Here is a 17,438-nt window from a genome sequence, read left to right on the forward strand (position 1 = left end):
GCCTCATGAGCTTAGTTCAACTCGCATACCCCCTCAGAACCCAAAATATAAGCTTGTTTTACTCCCAAAGTAAATATACACTGTATAGCCTCAAAACATGACTAAAACTATAATTGTGATATCATGGATTGTCAGTCCTTGCATCCATAGCTCTGTCTATGAAGTGGTTACATTTCTCTATAGCCCCATCCCTCAGCTTTTTAGCAAAACAGAGGACACTTTCTTATTGTTTCAACTGCTTATTGCCACTTCAAGAGAAGAGTTAAAAAATGACACAGAAACGATCAACACCTACTGTAACATCTCCAGTTACCTTTAACATTTATTACAGTCAGCATAGGAAAATATATTCACATTAGTCGTTGGCATCATTTTGTTTAGTTGTGTTTTTTTAAAGGAAGCATAGATGTAAATGTCACAAAATCTCTGAGACGATGATTTACAAAAAAACAAATTGGAAACAATTTCAAACAAGGGCATTCAGAGTCGCATGTATAAAATTACGAACATGTAAGGTGTGACACTTAATTATCAAATCAGGATTCTGTTTTTTATGTGTACACCAATTATAAATGACTTAATCTTCCGGTATGAATAAAGTGCAAAACACAACCTGGGGGATTATACATGTAAACTAAAACAGATAATACATCCCATTTTTAATAAACCCCCTAGTCAATACATTTTATGTTTTGACATGTTTCTAAGCTAGGAGTAACAGTGTTTTTATTTTTTATTTTAGAGTAATAGAATCACTGTCACATAAAACCATGCATGGATAGGTTTCTTTGAACTGTAAGTGTCTTTGAAATTCAAAGACATTCATGTTAAAACTGCACATCAAGTGACCTGTACAATACATGAAACTTCACAGACGTATATCAACAAAAGCACATATGATAAAGTGTTTTCGGAGATTTGATAAAACAACAATATTAACAAAATTACTCATTTGCAATCTTTTTATTTGCATGAACTCAAACAAACCGCAAAGCAAAGCTATGAAGCTACTTAACCCCTACATAGCTAGCCGGGCTAGTTTAGAGTGTTACCACCATCAACAGAGCATCTGCAAAGCTTGACCGTGGTCGGTCATGTGTGGTTTAACCGGCAGTTAAGGTCAAGGCACTGCTACCCGTATCCCGATCCTTATCTTTGATTCTCTGACCCGTTTCTTTTGAGCACCGTGGCTCCACAGTGAAAGTTCTCCCACTCACTCATTCACTTACTGCAATACTCATTTAAATGCACACTAAAGGACATGTACTTATTTATGGAAGAGGTTCCCCATGTAAGTCCCCTGGGCCTGCAGTTAATCTGTAGTCATCATTCAAACCTACCTCTTTTACTGATATTAACTTGATCTGTCGATTGACTAATACAACTCAGGAGATCATTGCTAGCTCATAGTCCAATGTCATGAATGAGGATAAGGTGAGTTACTATAACCATGTACATGTAATTACACAATTAACAGACCAATAGAATATACTAGATCAGGGGCGGCACACCGTCCTCACCGGGGAGTTACAAAGTGTGCAGGATTTCGTTCTAGCTCTGCTTTAACACAACTGATTTAACTAATAATGAGCAGTTGATTAGTAGAATAGAATCAGGTGTGTAAGAACAGAGCAGGGAGAAAAGCCTGCCTACAAGGTTGGCCACATGTATGTCTATGGTTGGTCACCCCTGTACTACATACAGGCAGGGAAGAAAATCGACAGGGTTTGAAGACAGACATAGGGAATCCCTGTTTTCCCGGGAAACTAGCGTAGTGTGTAGACAATCTTGAGTCATCACCATTACAGCACCAAATGCATGCACCATGAATTTACATCCAGTTTGTCTCTTCATAAGCCCATAGTTTACAGAAGGACAATAATGTGGCATAAACTAATAATAAAGTATAATTCTGTTGTGCTTATTCTCAATTCAGTCAAATTTGACCATCAACTCCATTGAAAAATAAAGCTAACATTGCTTGTTCCAAAACTACCTCAAGCATAACAATCATGTTTTTAATCATCATTTAATTAAGAAATAAGGCCAGAGGGGATGTGGTGTATGGCCAAAATACCACGGGCTAAGGGCCATTCTTAGTCATGACACAACGGGGAGTGCCTAAACACAGCCTTTAAACATAAACCCCCGATGTGCCTTATTGAAATTATAAACTGGTTACCAACGTAATGTTTTGTCATTCCTGTCGTATACAGTCTGATATACCACAGCTTTCAGCCAATCAGCATTCAGTGCACGAACCACCCAGTTTATAATTTCTAGTAATCATTACTATTATTAACTAACAGGCTCTTCCCGTTTTGCTTTCTTCATATCAGTGCAAATATTCTTGACATCTGTTTCAATTTAATTCCAAAAGGTGTAAATAAAACACATAACCAACCTATTTAAGGTTGATCATACTTTGGATGATATGCTGGATTTGGAGAGAAGGGTATCAGTATCTTACATTATCATGTACTGCTACGTAATGCATATAAGATGTATGCACCCCTAGGCAAAGCCAGAGTTTGAACGTTTGGCAATGGTGGCTAAACAACAGTTGTCTCTGTAAGACAGTTTGAATTTGTGAAAATGATATTATAGTACTAGAGTGTATACAGGTACTTATAAAAAAGGGTTTGGCAACCTACATTAGCATTAGGCTAAATTATTTACTAAATCAGCTCTAATAATCCATTAAGTCTCTTTGCCACGCTCAAGGTTTTACACTAGGCTCACAGGTTTGTGCTTTAATGCTTTCGTCTGAGGTGCTGTAAATTCAAAATGCAAAGGCAAACCTAAACGACTGTTTGTCATAGTCTTGCCTATATGGTGTCTATAATGTTTTGTCATTTACACTAAGTCGCTAACAGGAAGTGCTATAATATTGGAATTACGCCCAGGTAAGTGCTTGCTTTTCCGTCATACTCCAGCTTAGGGGTTTTGGGGAAGGGGGGCAAACTCACAATCTTGTCACACAATGTTTTAGAATACAGTCGCAGATCCAGTTCCGATGCCTGACAGGGGCATCATTTAAATGTAGTTCCACCAGCAGTGTCATGCCTTCTCCTTTCTTAAGGCGTCAGCATGCTTCAGTTTGGTTGGCGACTAGCCGCACTTGGCTTGGCAAACCCAACGAGTACGGTTTGTCCATTTTGAGATGCCGTAGCCAGTATACACTTCCTCTAAATAGACAGAATTAATCTAAGATAACTCAAGAAATCTGTCATTAATTTAGACGTTTTTACAAAGATCTTAGTTGCGCAATTTTACATCTAACTAAGATGTTTGTTGCAGTATTTCTCAATGAAGTAATGTGCATGAAAATGAGTCGTCTCTCGTTAAATGACAACAAAGACTTTATTGAAGAATCCCGACTGTTGACCAATTACTGACGAAGGGGCGTAGACTTCGGCTACCGACTTTGGCTTGCCTCTAGAATTTTTTGGGGTGTTCCCGAACAGCGGAAAAATCCTTACCGAAGTCCAAAATGAACAGAAACGTCACAAAATGTCATCATAATATATGCACAAACCCTTCCGAACTGTTTAGTCTGGGAAGCATGCGGACGCCTTTACTCTGGAAGTCTATTTGAAAGCACAACTACAAACATCAACATAACACAACCAAAGATATAAAAAAATAACGCTTTGAGGGGAGTTCCTCTCGGGGAGAGTAGCACTTAGAACCTCGAATGGTCCGAACCCGTAAATAGCCCCTCCTCGTCATCAGAACTACAAGAAATCCAATCTCAGGAGTATGGAGCCGCATTTGTCTATATCTTTGCTCACAATTACAAAGAAAAACATGCAGTTAGAGTCATATAGCAAAGAGTTATAAACGGCCCTTTTTACATTGTCAAATGCAAGGGCTAATGGAAGGTCAACATGGGTATGTAGCGGTTTGGCTTCATCAACCCTTCTTGGGTCTCTGTGCCGCCAATCTTGGATTTCCACCAATCGGTAATATGGGAGAGGGACTGTGTGGAGCCAGATGGAGCTTGCTACCTGGGAGAAGATGATTGAGGAATTGGGGGTGGTTATCTTCATGCTGAGGGTAGTATAAAGTCCCTTAGTGCTCCCTAGTCTCTGGGACAAGGAGGGTGAGGTTCGGGACTGAGAGGGCCAGTGCTAGGGTCTTTCAACCTTAGTGCTGTCATCAGGCGCAGGGCGGCCCTTCGAGCTAGCCTGGGTGGTGGGGGTCGGCAGATCTTCCGAAGGCTCCATGGGGGTGAGGGTGATCTCCACCTCACCTCGATCCTCCAGCAAAGTGGGCAGGGGCAGGCGGTGCTGGGGGATAGACTGGGAGTTGTTGTTGTTTTCGGTGGTGGGGGGTCTCGGTGCCCTCTGGATGACCTCTACCATGGCCCTGCCCATGTCCCAGTTTGCGTTGCTGGTCCCTGGCAGCAGCAGCAGGGGCCGTGGGTCAGTCTCGAGCACCATACCCCGGTGCTCTGGGTTGCCAGAGTCCGCTACCGAATGTAGCTGGCCGAGCACCACGGCATGCTGGTCCTGGAACACGACCTCCACCACCTGGGAAGAGGAGGAGGACGAGCAGGCTTTCTGGATCACCCCTCCAGTGAGGGACTTCATGATGTGGGCTTGGTTGACCGAAGGTAGGGACGGAGGGGGCGGTTGCGGAGAGGTGGTGTCCTCTGGCCGTGGCTTCCTGGGTCGTCCTCGTTTCCGTTTGGCCGGCGTGCCTCCCGGCTCGGGGCCCCCGCTGGTTGCAGTCGGAGCCTCGAGGGCCCGTTTGGTCACGGCACGGGCCCTCTGCACCACCGACGTCGGTGCCACGGGCACCATGGTAACCGGCAGGGCTTTTTCGGGGTAGGATAGGCTGACGGTGTGGGGGAGGATCATGACGGGGAGGGCGCCGCCTTGGGACTTATCCGGGACGGAGCTGCGAGGCAGGATTCTGGGCAGGTGCTTCATCAGAGCCTCCACCTGCAGGTCACGACCCCCTGGGCGTACTGACTCCGCCCCTTTGGTTGGCTTGTCACTGGACTGCAGTGTCCCCGGCGACGACTGATCACCAACTTCTTTATCCCTCTGAGAGAAACAACATCATTGTGTTACATAAAGTCGATATGAGTAGATATGTCTCATTATTACAACTTCGAGAAGTATGTTTCTGTACTTTGCATTTAGTCTTTGAAAGGGTATTGTTGATGCTCTACCTTAGCATCAGAGCTGCTCCCTTCTGTCTCCGGCCCACCTCCTTTTGACGGTACTGGGTTCTTCTTGATCACCTTGTGGGGCTTTGCAGGTCCTCCTGTGAGACACAAAGAAAAAAAATGACTGTTGGTTACAAGAAATTCCAATCATGAGATGGTTGCGGATGGTATTGGAGATGACTGAACACAGTGTAATGGAGATGAGGAAAACTGAGACTCACCTGCCATCGCGGCAGAAGTGACGAGTTCAGCCTGGCTGCAGCGTGGGTTGACGATGTGCTCCTGCACAAGAAAACGGGCGATCTCGACCACTGTGTCAAAGGAACGTTTGAGGATCTTCTGGGCCCAATCACAGATGAGCTCACAAGCCGCCTCCGTGACCTCTTGCTTGTAGGTCTGCACCAGCTCCGTCAGCTCCGACTATATGGAAGAATAGTCTTAATCACCATTGACTGTCATTTTTGCACACAACTATAGCAAAAGCAATGGTTGTGTCCTATCATATAAACAGGAAGTGCAGTTGACTAGTCATACGTACTGGGTCATTTTTCAGGTCCAGGTTTGGCAACAGTGGCATGTTTAGCACTGTCTTCCTACGGATTCCACTATAACAATACGTGTCAGCGGAGGAGTTAAGGATGAACTGTAAACAGAAAGGGGAACCGCAACCTATTGATAAGTGGAGAGGGTATGGTAACACTTGTTTGATCCTTCGTACTCGGTGGCATCATTCTATCCACATTTCCCACATTGTGCAACAATATAAAAATAGGATGTAAATAGGATGCATTGAAGTATAGGTGAATCCCTGAATTCCATCTAGCATTCAGGGAGACGCTTGAATACTTAATTTGCAGGTGTCAATGCAGTTGTGGCAAGCAAAAGTAAAATTGTGTTAAAATACTTAAAGGGCCTCCCAAAACAACCTCCTGACAGACTAAAAGGATATTTGGACTGTCCCCTGCCACCGAGCCTCCGGGCTTTGATGTTGGGGAAGATGTCACGGATGATCTTCCCAAAGTTGGCAGCACTCAGAGGCCGGTGCTGCAGGTTTTCACAGTATCTCCTGGGTTATTACGGGGCAATAGATCATAACATTAGCTGTGTCGTTTTCATTACGGCACACCGTAGCAAAGCATTTGCAATGGAAAACAAAAAAGTTGTATTTCTTATTGATGTCCAGGTAGTCCGGGTTCACAAGTACATTTCTAATTCACAGTCACAGCTGTGCCTCATTACAATAACTTACTTGTATGTCTCGTAGACGTCTTGCTTGGGAAGGCAGGTGTCTACATGCTCCTCCAGGTGGCTGCGGATCCAGTTGCAGGTGTGCAGCTGGTCAGCTGTGTTGAAGGAACTGGGGTCACTGCTGCTGCTGCTGCTGCTGCTGCTGCTCAGGACAAACATAACCAAACTATCAGTATATCTCAGCAGCCAGCTTTTGCTGATAAAACAATATATTTTTCTTGTGGAGGAAAAAAGTGACAGTTCAATGTCGACATTTTGAAACTACACTGAACAAAAATATAAACACAACATGCAACAATTTCAGAGATTTTACTGAGTTACAGTTCATATAAGGAAATCAGTCAATTTAAATAAATTCATTGGGCCCTAATTTATGAATTTCACATGACTGGGAATACAATTTAAAAAAAGTATCTGGTGTGACCACCATTTGTCTGATGCTGCGTGACCATTTGTCTGATGCTGCTGATCTCCTTCACATAGAGTTAATCAGGCTGTTGATTGTGGCTTGTGGAATATTGTCGAAACCGGGATTCTTCCGTGAAGAGCACACTTCTCCAGCGTGCCAATGACCATTGAAAGTGAGCATTTGTCCACTGAAGTCGGATACGACACCGAACTTCTGTCAGGTCAAGAACCTGGTGAGGACGACGAACACGCAGATGAGCTTCCCTGAGATGGTTTCTGACAGTTTGTTCAGATATTCTGCGGTTGTGCAAACCCTACAGTTTTATCAGCCGTCAGGGTTGCTGGTCTCAGACGAGGTCCTGGGCTGGCGTGGTTACACCTGGTCTGCGGTTGTGCAAACCCTACAGTTTCATCAGCCGTCAGGGTTGCTGGTCTCAGACGAGGTCCTGGGCTGGCGTGGTTACACCTGGTCTGCGGTTGTGCAAACCCTACAGTTTCATCAGCCGTCAGGGTTGCTGGTCTCAGACGAGGTCCTGGGCTGGCGTGGTTACACCTGGTCTGCGGTTGTGCAAACCCTACAGTTTCATCAGCCGTCAGGGTTGCTGGTCTCAGACGAGGTCCTGGGCTGGCGTGGTTACACCTGGTCTGCGGTTGTGAGGCCGGTTGGACGTACTTCCAAATGTTCTAAAATGACGTTGGAGGCAGCTTATAAAATGAACATTAAATTATCTGGCAACAGCTCTGGTGGACATTCCTGCAGTCAGCATGCCCATTGCACTCTCCGCCTAAAACTTGGTGGCATTTGCACGTGGGAACATTTCTTGGATCTTTTATTTCAGCTCATGAAGCATGGGACCAAGACTTTACGTGTTGCCTTTATATTTTTGTTCAGTATAGTTAAGGTGGTGAAATTTTTTTTTTTTAAATGTAAGAAGATATGCACATCCCAAACTTCTCAGAACCCCAGAACATGTTAACAAATAATAAGATGAAAAGCCAGCACACGGTTCATGTTGCTGCTGTTTTATTCCAGCTCAAACATGCACTGTGGAACTGACAATAATAATAATCAATGTGCACTCACATTTTGACATGCACCAAAATAACAATCACACAATTTCAATCATTGTGTCATAACTGTTTTTAACCGATTGATAAACTATTAACTAAATAATTAAGAGTTTATAAACTACTTATAACAGCATTTATAAATATTTTTTAAGTGTTACTGGGGAAAAAGTCTATGTGACTGGGTCACTGGTTATCAAACAGATGTAGTACATCTCTGACCTTTATTGAGCTTTGTATGCTCCTTGAGTTTCTGTGTGTACATGTTGACAATAACACCCTTGAAAACGTGGACCTCTTCCCTTACCTTGGCAGTGTTCTGTCCTCCAAAGCTGACATCGATGCAGAAATACACCACCGCCTAAGTTGTGCCAGCGGGGCCATTGCCAGACTGAGAAAAAGAGTTTGTGGAATTTGGAGATGTGTGCATGTTCGAGATACATAGATCTGCATGGTTGAAATCTGTTGATCTGTGCAGAATCTTTGCATCTCAAAAGCACACAATAACATCCAGATCAAAACTCCCTCTCTACAAACCTTAAACCACCAGTAGGTAGGTACAGTACACCCCCTCTGGATGGAGCACTGCTTCAATGCTTGATTGCATGACACCTATTGCATCTCTAACAGACTGAACAGAAATAAAACAAATGGGGGAAGGCCATCCACAGTGGGGCTGCACAACATGAAAAAGACCTCAACCATGCCACTGAGGACAAGCGGCAACAACAAAAGGAGAGGCTAAACATCAACCACTATCAACCACTACCGCCACATACACTGGCCTCTTTAGTGGGATTTGTGGGTCATACATCAGCCTCTTCAGTCATCTGAAGAGACACAAATATGTCCCACCAGGAGGACAATCATAGAGTGATAGACCCAGAGTGATTGCTGATGATAATGATGCTCACCTTTTCTCCCCTGGACTGGGGCCAGAAGGCAGCTGGAGGTAAAGGTAGAGTTTGTCGTTGTCAGAGAAGCGCTGCACATCTTGCTGTGGGTAGGAGAGACATAGGAAAATCTGGGTCTTAAACCATTCATAGACAAGGCCATTCATACACAATACAGTACCAAAGATGTTTCGGCACTCACCAGGATAACATCCACTTTCCCCTGTATATTCTTACTACGAAAAGAAACAACAATTACAGTTATACACAAACACATTTCTGAAGACTTTCTAATGACACTGATGGATTAGCAGTATGAGATAAATAGCAGGTAATGTTGGAGAGGGTGCTGATATGACACAATACTTTATTGTCCATTTTGATCATTTAAGCGGTGGCTGTGTGGACAGAGGGGTGGGACTTACGAGATGTTGCTCTTTAGTTTCTGCAGCAGCAGGCTAGGCTCTGTGTCTCCCTCTCCTGAGTCCAGACCCTCCCGCTTGGAGGGGTCTGCCTTCAACCTGTCCTCCGTCATTGTTTGCTCACACAGCGGTGGCAAACGCACCCTGAGGCCTCTGAAATCAGGAGAGGAGGGTAAATGTGATAAAACTGTTCAAAGCACTATGGCATTTGGCTGGGGGCTGTCATTTTACATTTTAAAATTACATTTTAGTTGAGGATGGAAAATATATCCCTCCACATCCAACAATGCTGGTTATTGGACATGCACAATGTTAGTGATTTTTCATCTGATAAGCTGCCCAAGAACAGCCATGCTGCCTAGGGCAGCAGGTAGCCTAGTGGTTAGAGCGTTGGACTAGTAACCAAGAGGTTGCAAGATCAAATCCCCGAGCTGACAATGTAAAAATCTGTTCTTCTGCCCCTGAACAAGGCAGTTAACCCACTGTTCCTAGGCTGTCATTGAAAATAAGAATGTGTTCTTAACTGACTTGCCTAGTTAAATAAAGGTTTAAAAGAAGAAGCCTTCAATCTAAATGCAAACTGACAATAGCAGCTGTTTAGGAAGGTAAAACTTGAGGATCATACCTGACTATGATGGTAGTACTGATATGAGTTGGCAGGGTTCAATGTAGCTGACTAAACTCAACTCCATGGTGAAGGAAGTTTCTGATAAATTCCACCAACGGTGTGGAGCAGAGACAATGCTTTGTGGAATTCAGCTCAGACAACATGCCCACAGTCAATAGAAAAAGTAAAAATATTATGCAACGCTTCCATTTACCTATGTTTATCCTCTGGAGTTGCGTGCCTTTGTTTGCTTTGTTAGGTTCTGACAAACAGAGTGAAAAACTAACAGACAACCAGACAAAGCTCAAACCAAGTTTATTCACCCATTGGGTCAAACAGCTGAAAAGACATGTTTACACAGGCCCATATATTTATACCCTCCTTCTAGGTGGAGGCTCCTCCTTGCACATCTGGATAGCCAATGCATCTCGGCCCACATTCTTCACTCCTCCCTAACTCATGGCTGTCCTACCTTATCAGTGACTGAAACCAGGCTGTTGCCTTTCTCCTCTCCAAAGGATACATGAGATTTAACAATAACATGTTCTGATAGAATGTAAACTTTTTGCACTCCCATTTCTCACTCAGTAGATTTCCATACACCCAGTTCTAATATGGTAACATGAATAAGGATATTTCAAGTTAGAACCCAACAGCTTAAATCCATACTTTTTCAATAAATGTTAGTCAAATACAACCACAGACTGTTTGCTCATCGCTGTTGCACTAAGATGGCAACTCAGAGCAAGTGTGCATGTGTCAATTGAATCTCAACAAGGAACAAGTCGGCGGTTTTTGATGAACGTATATTGAAAAAGTATGGATTTCAGTAAACAAAGAAAGACACGCAATTACAGAGGACAAACATATGTACAAGGTAAGCATTTCATAATTGAAATGTTTTGAAGTATTGACCTTGGGCGAATCGATGTAGTTGGAGCTGAATTCCACAAAGCCTGTTCTCTGCTCCGCTCCGTTGGTGGAGTTCATCAGAAACTTTCTTCACCCTGGAGTTGTCAGCCAGGTTCAATTATAAGATTTAATGGAATGCAATGAAGTAGGGTGTTCAATCAAAACCGCATATTCTGACCAATGGATCAAATAATCTGTTCCAAAGTATTCCCAAGCATAATAGAGAGATATGTGACTAATAAAATTTGATTTGATATGATTTGATTTTGTTTAACAAGTAATACTTTTTTTCTCAAAAAGATAGGGGTCAAAATTACTGACACGTCTAAAGATTCTTATAAATAAAGTAGTCAAAAGATTAGAATTTTGTCCCATATTCATAGCACGCAATGACTACATCAAGCTTGTGACTACAAACTTGTTGGATGCATTTCTACTTCGTTTTGGTTCTGTTTCAGATACTTTTGTGCCCAATATAAATTAATGGTAAATAATGTAGTGTCATTTTGGAGTCACTATATTGTAAATTGGAATATAATATGTTTCTAAACACTTCTACATTAACCTAATGTGGATTCTACCATGATTACGGATAATCTCGAATTAATAGTGAATAACGATGAGTGAGAAAGTTACAAAGGGCAAAAGATCGTACTCCTCTCCTGTTATTGGTAATGGGGAAAGGTTAGCATGTCTTGGCTGGGGGTATGATCTTTGACCCTCTGTAACTTTCTCTCTCATCGTTATTCACTATTAATTCAGGATTATTTATAATGGATTGTACTGCAAAAGTGAAATAGAATATTTTTTTCCTGTCAATATTTTCAATGTACTATCAATATTTGCATTTAAAAAAAATATATATATGATAAAGTCTGGTGTGTACTGTATAGCCAAGATCTAGTACAATGAAGCGTGCAACAGCTACAAGGCTTTCACCAAAATAGAAAACACATCAGTCAATTGAACAGCCAGGGACACTCCCACTACGGCACTATCAGTGTCTGGAATAATAATAACAAATGGGAGTAAAACATGCACGATGCTGTCTGCGTTTCCAAATCATGACAATAGGGCGATTAAGTAGGAGAATTAAAACAGAAGTGTTCATTATTATAAAGCTTGACAGGCATAATGCAATGGCGCATTGAGCAATGACAGAGTGCAGCCGCTGTGAAGCTGGCTCACCAGGCTGTCACTACAGTAGCACGGTGCCGAAATACTATAAGAGGCATGGTTTTGGAGTAACACTACCAGCCATGACGGGTCTTTATCTCACTAGCGTTGGAAGCTATTCGCTTCGCCTTCTTAGCTAGCGACCAACTTTAATTATTTGAGACCGTAAACAATGTATTTTTCATGTCTCGGCATATGCAATTCCACAATTTGCATACTTCCCGCTTTTTGGGTTTATCGACACAACATGTTTCAATTCACTGTGGCTAGCTTGCAACACACTGGTTGTCAGTTTTCTGGGGATTTAAATGCACATATAACAAAGATAATAAAACAAATTCGACAGGCATTTAACACTTGTAGATTCACTGAATGCTGTTATTTAATCTTAGCAAGTGACTAACGTTAGCTAAGCTTAATAGCTAGCTAGCTTTAAATGCTAACATTAGCAAGCATTGAAACATCTTTTGAAACATGAATTGTAACAGAATTCAAACTTTTTCAACAATATATCAAAGTAATCTTTAAATTGCACATACTATTCTGTGATATATATGATAAAAACCTATTTAAGTATTTATTTTATAAAAGAAAAAGAAAGTACCTGAGCCAAAGCTACAGCAAAAATCCCCTTTCTGAATTTTTTGTGATTGGACAACTATGTTATGTCTGCCTGACTACAAAGCAAACGTCAATTCCAATTGGTGGATTGTTCTAATTCTACTCAGATACCAAGTGCAACTTAAATTCTATTGGTTCAATTGCTTTATTTTCTTGCTAAAGATTATTCTGATAGGAGGCGTTATGACTGGTCTGCCCAGTAACTGAGCTGATGAATCGTCTGGCAATATTCTGCCTAGTGACAGAAACTTGATTGGTTTACACGTCTGTGAATATGTTATTTCCTATTGGGCGGATTTTCAGAATCAGTTTACTACGGGTGCGTTCGTAAATTCGCTCTGGTTATCCGTTTTAAAAGCACTCTCGACTGAGGGTTTATTTATTTTATTTAACCTTTATTTAACTAGGCAAGTCAGTTAAGAACAAATTATTATTTTTGCCAGAGCGCACTGATGAATTTACGAACACCCAACACCCGTTGAAAATGGCCGGTGTCAGTAAATGTCGGGAAAAAAGCGTAATGAAATTGTTGCACAGTTACAGTCACCAACGCTCTGGATAACATGAGCACTGTCTAAATAGCTCTGCTAGGTCGAGGAAAATGGTCAGAGTGAGGTGTTCTCTCATTTATGTCTGGAAGTAGATAGCAAGCTAGCTAACTTTAGCTTGGGTGCTTGACAGCTGTTGTGAGGTCAAAACACTCGGATCAACTCTACTTCACGTTTCACGTGCGCTCTAAATGCTCCGAGAGCTGAATGCTCAGAATTTACGAACGCCCAGACCACACTTTCAGTGCGATCTTGCACTCCAGAATGAATTTACGAACGCACCATATGTAAACTTGACCTTCGACCAGCATTCAGTACAATTGAACTCCACTCTGTTTCTACTCCTTTCATTTGGACTTAAATCATCGAACATTTATAATAAAACCAATACAGCTATTGTTGAGTTTCTTGTTGTATTGATTATGCTACTGGTAAACGTTTACATGTGGTTAGAAATAAGAGATGTAATTTTGTGCTTCAGTTAAAATTGTCTGCCTCCTGTTTCCCACAATTCCATATTCTTTGCAGCAGAACACAAAACAAGGTTTGTCGTCACATCCGCAAATTTGCAACATGGATCCAAGCGGGTTGAAACTCAATTTCTGGGAGAATGGACCAAAACCCGGACAATTTTATTCATTTCCAGGCAGTAGTCTAACCCCAGGATGCGGACCTATCAAACACACGCTGTAAGCGAATCATTTTGAGTAGAGATCCCTAATAATGTCCTCACGCTTTCGATTTCCTCGGTAAGCTGCATCATCATGGTGGAGCAAGCCGATGGAGCTACTCTAGCTAGTTATGTTGGGCTACTAACGCTAGCTAGGTAACGTTATCAAACTAAACTTGATATGCTCTCGGGATTTCTTATTCTATTTCCAACAAATTGGCTGATGATAAATTGCCCATCTATGCCTCGCTAGTTGGCTACCTAATCATAGTGCACTTATGGTAGTTAATGCTAGCTAACAAAACTCACCACAATAAAGGACACTATTGAAGCATATTATTTAACTAGTCCTACTCCCGGCATGGTTTCATTATATATGCATGAGTCTAAATAAACGTCCAGCAGTTCAGCATGCATCGCTCTGTATTGCATTGTAGTGTAACGTTAGCGAATAAGACTTACTCATGACAAACTTTCAAATTTTTCCCACCCTGAACTCAAGAAACCCCATGGTGACGGGAACATCAGTACTGGGAGTGAAGTTTACAGGTGGCGTCATAATCGCAGCTGATATGCTGGGCTCCTATGGTTCCCTAGCACGGTTCCGTAACATCTCTCGACTCATGAAAGTGAACGACAGCACCATCCTGGGTGCCTCCGGCGACTACGCAGACTACCAGTACATGAAGCAGATCATCGAACAGATGGTGTAAGTTTAAGGTTTCTTTCAGAAACCTAAATATTTTTTTATTCCTTTATTTAACTAGGCAAGTCAGTTAAGAACAAATTCTTATTTTCAATTACGGCCTAGGAACAGTGGGTTAACTGCCTTGTTCAGGGGCTGAACTATTTGTACCATGTCAGCTCAGGGATTTGAACTTGCAACCTTTCGGTTACTAGTACAACGCTCTAACCACTAGGCTACGCTGCCACCCCGGGTTCAAGTCCGGGCTCTGGCTGGGCCACTCAAGGATATTCAGAGACTTGTCCTGAAGCCACTCCTGTCTTGGCTGTGTGCGTAGGGTCGTTGTCCTATTGGAAGGTGAAACTTTGTCCCAGTCAGGTCCTGAGTGCTCCGGAGCAGGTATTTTTTTATCAAGGATCTCTCTGTACTTTGTTCCGTTCATCTTTCCCTTGATCCTGACTAGTCTCCCAGTCCCTGCCACCGAAAAACATCCCCACAGCATGACGTTGCCACCACACTTCACCGTAGGGATGGTGCAATTGGAGGTACCGGTTGGAGTTTGGTGTGATTCTGCAAATGGAGAGAGAAATAATAGGGCCAAATCTGAATTTATTTAGATTTAGATTGTTTCAGAGGAACATTTGTAATCTGTGCAGGTCAACTTGACAATTTCATGCCATGACAAGGAAGCTTCTGTATTTAGCCAAGTAGCAAGTGAATGCAGAGCAAATGACCAATGGTACCCCTGGAAGTTTGGGAGGCTTATTCCACCGGAGGTCTTTTGTCTCTGTAATATGGATTTTTTTTTTTGTTCCTCCAGATACATGGAGTTTAAGGAGTACATTTTATTTCAATCTCCAAGTGGTGTTGAAACTGGGGGAAAAATATATATTAAATGTTCAACCACTGAAATGTGATTGTAAGATGTAGTCCATCTGTTTCTACATTTTCTAAATACTTTTTATTAAAATGTCAGTACAATATTTAGCAAGGAAGGATACATTCAGACAATGTATAAAACATTGGACTACTGGGGGATATATAGGAAGAGACGACTGGGTTATTGTTCAGTGGTAGTAATGCAGACTTCCACTAATTGATCTTGTGTCCTGCAATTTTTCTAGAAGCATTAAAGATATCTTAAAGGTGGGGAAGAGACTGAGAAATATTCTGGAGGGGCTGCTTTGTTTGAATGATTTCTGGCATTGTTTCCTTTGCTTGGTTATCTCCCTGAGTACCACCAGTGATCAGATCTCTCTGGTTGTGTCCCAGGATCGATGAGGAGCTCCTAGGTGACGGCCACAGCTACAGCCCAAAAGCCATCCACTCCTGGTTGACGCGGGTAATGTACAACCGCCGCAGCAAGATGAACCCACTGTGGAACACTGTGGTCATCGGTGGATTCTACAATGACGAGAGGTGGCTTGAGTTTTCAGCATCTTCAACTAGTCATTTTTTGTTGTCCTTATCAGAGTTCATGCCAAGAGGTGGAGCTCTTAAAATTGCTTAGAAATGTGGGAGTGCCCGTTGTCATGTTAGACTATTTTAACCATGATCCTGGTTAGTTTTTGCCTTTAACAAACCTCCTACCCTGGTCTCGAAGTTAACATCAAACTGACTGGGGATCTGCAGCTATAAATAATTATAGTAGCTAGCTACAACAAAATATATTAATAACTTGTATTTTTCTCTAGCTTCCTGGGCTACGTGGACAAGCTGGGTGTGGCCTATGAGGCACCTACAGTGGCTACAGGGTTTGGTGCTTACCTGGCCCAGGTGAGAGGACAAATGAGCTAATAAACATGAGGGGACTGCTACTGTGTGGCAGTATTAACTTCTATACGTTTCATAGTTTATAACTTATCTTTAGCAATTGAAAGATAAGATGCCATAGTTTCTATTTGAAAGATTGGCTAAAGTTGTAATTCCTTTTCCAAGTTGTAGAGCTGAGCTACACTAGTTCATAATGAAATAGTGGCAACCCTTTCTGGGACAAGAAATTGTATGAATATAATTGGAAGTAATCTATACTGCATGATGCTTCTGCATAAAATTAAGATGTTACCTCATGTTGATACTGTATGTAAAAATGGATGTTCCACAGTTGGAAGTTCTACACAGAACCTTGCAGTATGTCTGGGTTTGTTTAGTGTACAGTTATTCTTTGTGTCCATGCAGCCCCTGATGAGGGAGGTGGTAGAGAACAAGGTAGAGATCACGAAGGATGAGGCCCGGGCTCTGATTGAGCGCTGCCTCAAGGTGCTATACTATCGCGACGCTCGCTCGTACAACAGGGTGAGTCATTAGTCTCCGGAACTGTCCAGAATTTAATGTTATTTTCTACAGCACATTGGCAATGTCAATGTTTCTCTTTAGAAGCTACCAGTCTCGTAGCTATTTGTGACGTTAGTTTGTCTATTTATAGCATGAAATTGCCATTGTGACAAAAGAAGGCGTGGAGATTGTTGGCCCCATGTCCTGTGAGACCAACTGGGAAATTGCCCACATGGTCAGGTAAGTTATAGCCACATAACTTGTTTCGACTGTCCAGTCAGAAGTGTCAAAGGTCCATAGAGTTGGCATTGTATTATCACTTCAGGAAAATTGTTTAAAGTTGTCATTTCTTTGTCCTAAATTGATCATAGCATTTTATTTGAACAACTACGTAGAACTTGTGGAATATTTCACACAGCATGTGCCTGTTATATTTAATGACAATGTAATAATGTACATTTTCTTTTGCAGTGGGTTTGAATGATGACGATAAGGACTGTACGTTAAGCCACACTATTGGTCTGTCCATTCTACAATGTTACCGCTTTGATAGGACTGCTATGTAACAAATTTACCCCCCCCCTTTTGTAATATGAAAAATAAATGTTGTAAACTTCTGAATGGGTGAGTTATTTAAACTTGAATGACAGTCAGGCTTAAATTAAATCTGGTGAAATTGAGATTATATTAATATACTGTAATTGGAAAGGTCCACACAAGCAGAGCT

General features: G+C 42.1%; 2 protein-coding genes across 8 annotated transcripts; one reads left to right on the plus strand and one right to left on the minus strand.

Moving 5' to 3' along the window:
* Nucleotides 1-286: 286 nt before the first annotated feature.
* Nucleotides 287-12,587, minus strand: LOC109875802 (DNA-binding protein RFX5-like). Of its 7 annotated transcripts, XM_020468209.2 has the most exons (12): nt 12,518-12,587; nt 10,741-10,832; nt 9,222-9,371; nt 8,999-9,032; nt 8,818-8,900; nt 8,211-8,294; nt 6,429-6,569; nt 6,129-6,245; nt 5,718-5,796; nt 5,401-5,599; nt 5,183-5,277; nt 287-5,054 (listed from the first exon to the last, which is right to left on the minus strand). In XM_020468209.2, exons 3-12 carry the CDS (start codon nt 9,329-9,331, stop codon nt 4,134-4,136), a joined length of 1,863 nt encoding a protein of 620 aa, XP_020323798.1. In that variant the 5' UTR covers nt 9,332-9,371; nt 10,741-10,832; nt 12,518-12,587; the 3' UTR covers nt 287-4,133. The 7 variants fall into 7 exon arrangements, with proteins under 7 accessions (XP_020323798.1, XP_020323801.1, XP_020323800.1 ...); XM_020468212.2 differs by lacking the exon at nt 8,211-8,294; XM_020468211.2 differs by lacking the exon at nt 8,211-8,294 and having other exon boundaries at nt 6,429-6,572.
* On the plus strand, nt 10,566-17,328 carry LOC109875803 (proteasome subunit beta type-4-like). Its single transcript, XM_020468213.2, has 8 exons — nt 10,566-10,702; nt 13,611-13,771; nt 14,255-14,461; nt 15,710-15,856; nt 16,132-16,213; nt 16,616-16,732; nt 16,863-16,951; nt 17,183-17,328. The coding sequence occupies exons 1-8, from the start codon at nt 10,694-10,696 to the stop codon at nt 17,193-17,195; spliced, it is 825 nt and encodes a 274-aa protein (XP_020323802.1). The 5' UTR covers nt 10,566-10,693; the 3' UTR covers nt 17,196-17,328.
* The last annotated feature ends 110 nt before the right edge of the window (nt 17,329-17,438 follow it).

Source organism: Oncorhynchus kisutch, linkage group LG14 (assembly GCF_002021735.2).
Source record: "Oncorhynchus kisutch isolate 150728-3 linkage group LG14, Okis_V2, whole genome shotgun sequence".
Lineage (NCBI taxonomy): Eukaryota > Metazoa > Chordata > Actinopteri > Salmoniformes > Salmonidae > Oncorhynchus > Oncorhynchus kisutch.

Coding starts and splice junctions, on each gene's coding strand:
- LOC109875802 (XM_020468209.2), bottom strand. CDS start 9,331: ATGACGGAGGACAGGTTGAAGGCAGACCCCTCCAAGCGGGAGGGTCTG. Junction 8,295..8,817: donor CCCAGTCCAGGGGAGAAAAG/GTGAGCATCATT, acceptor TCTTTTTCTCAG/TCTGGCAATGGCCCCGCTGG. Junction 5,278..5,400: donor CACTTCTGCCGCGATGGCAG/GTGAGTCTCAGT, acceptor TGTGTCTCACAG/GAGGACCTGCAAAGCCCCAC.
- LOC109875803 (XM_020468213.2), top strand. Junction 13,772..14,254: donor GGACCTATCAAACACACGCT/GTAAGCGAATCA, acceptor CCTGAACTCAAG/AAACCCCATGGTGACGGGAA. Junction 15,857..16,131: donor GGATTCTACAATGACGAGAG/GTGGCTTGAGTT, acceptor ATTTTTCTCTAG/CTTCCTGGGCTACGTGGACA.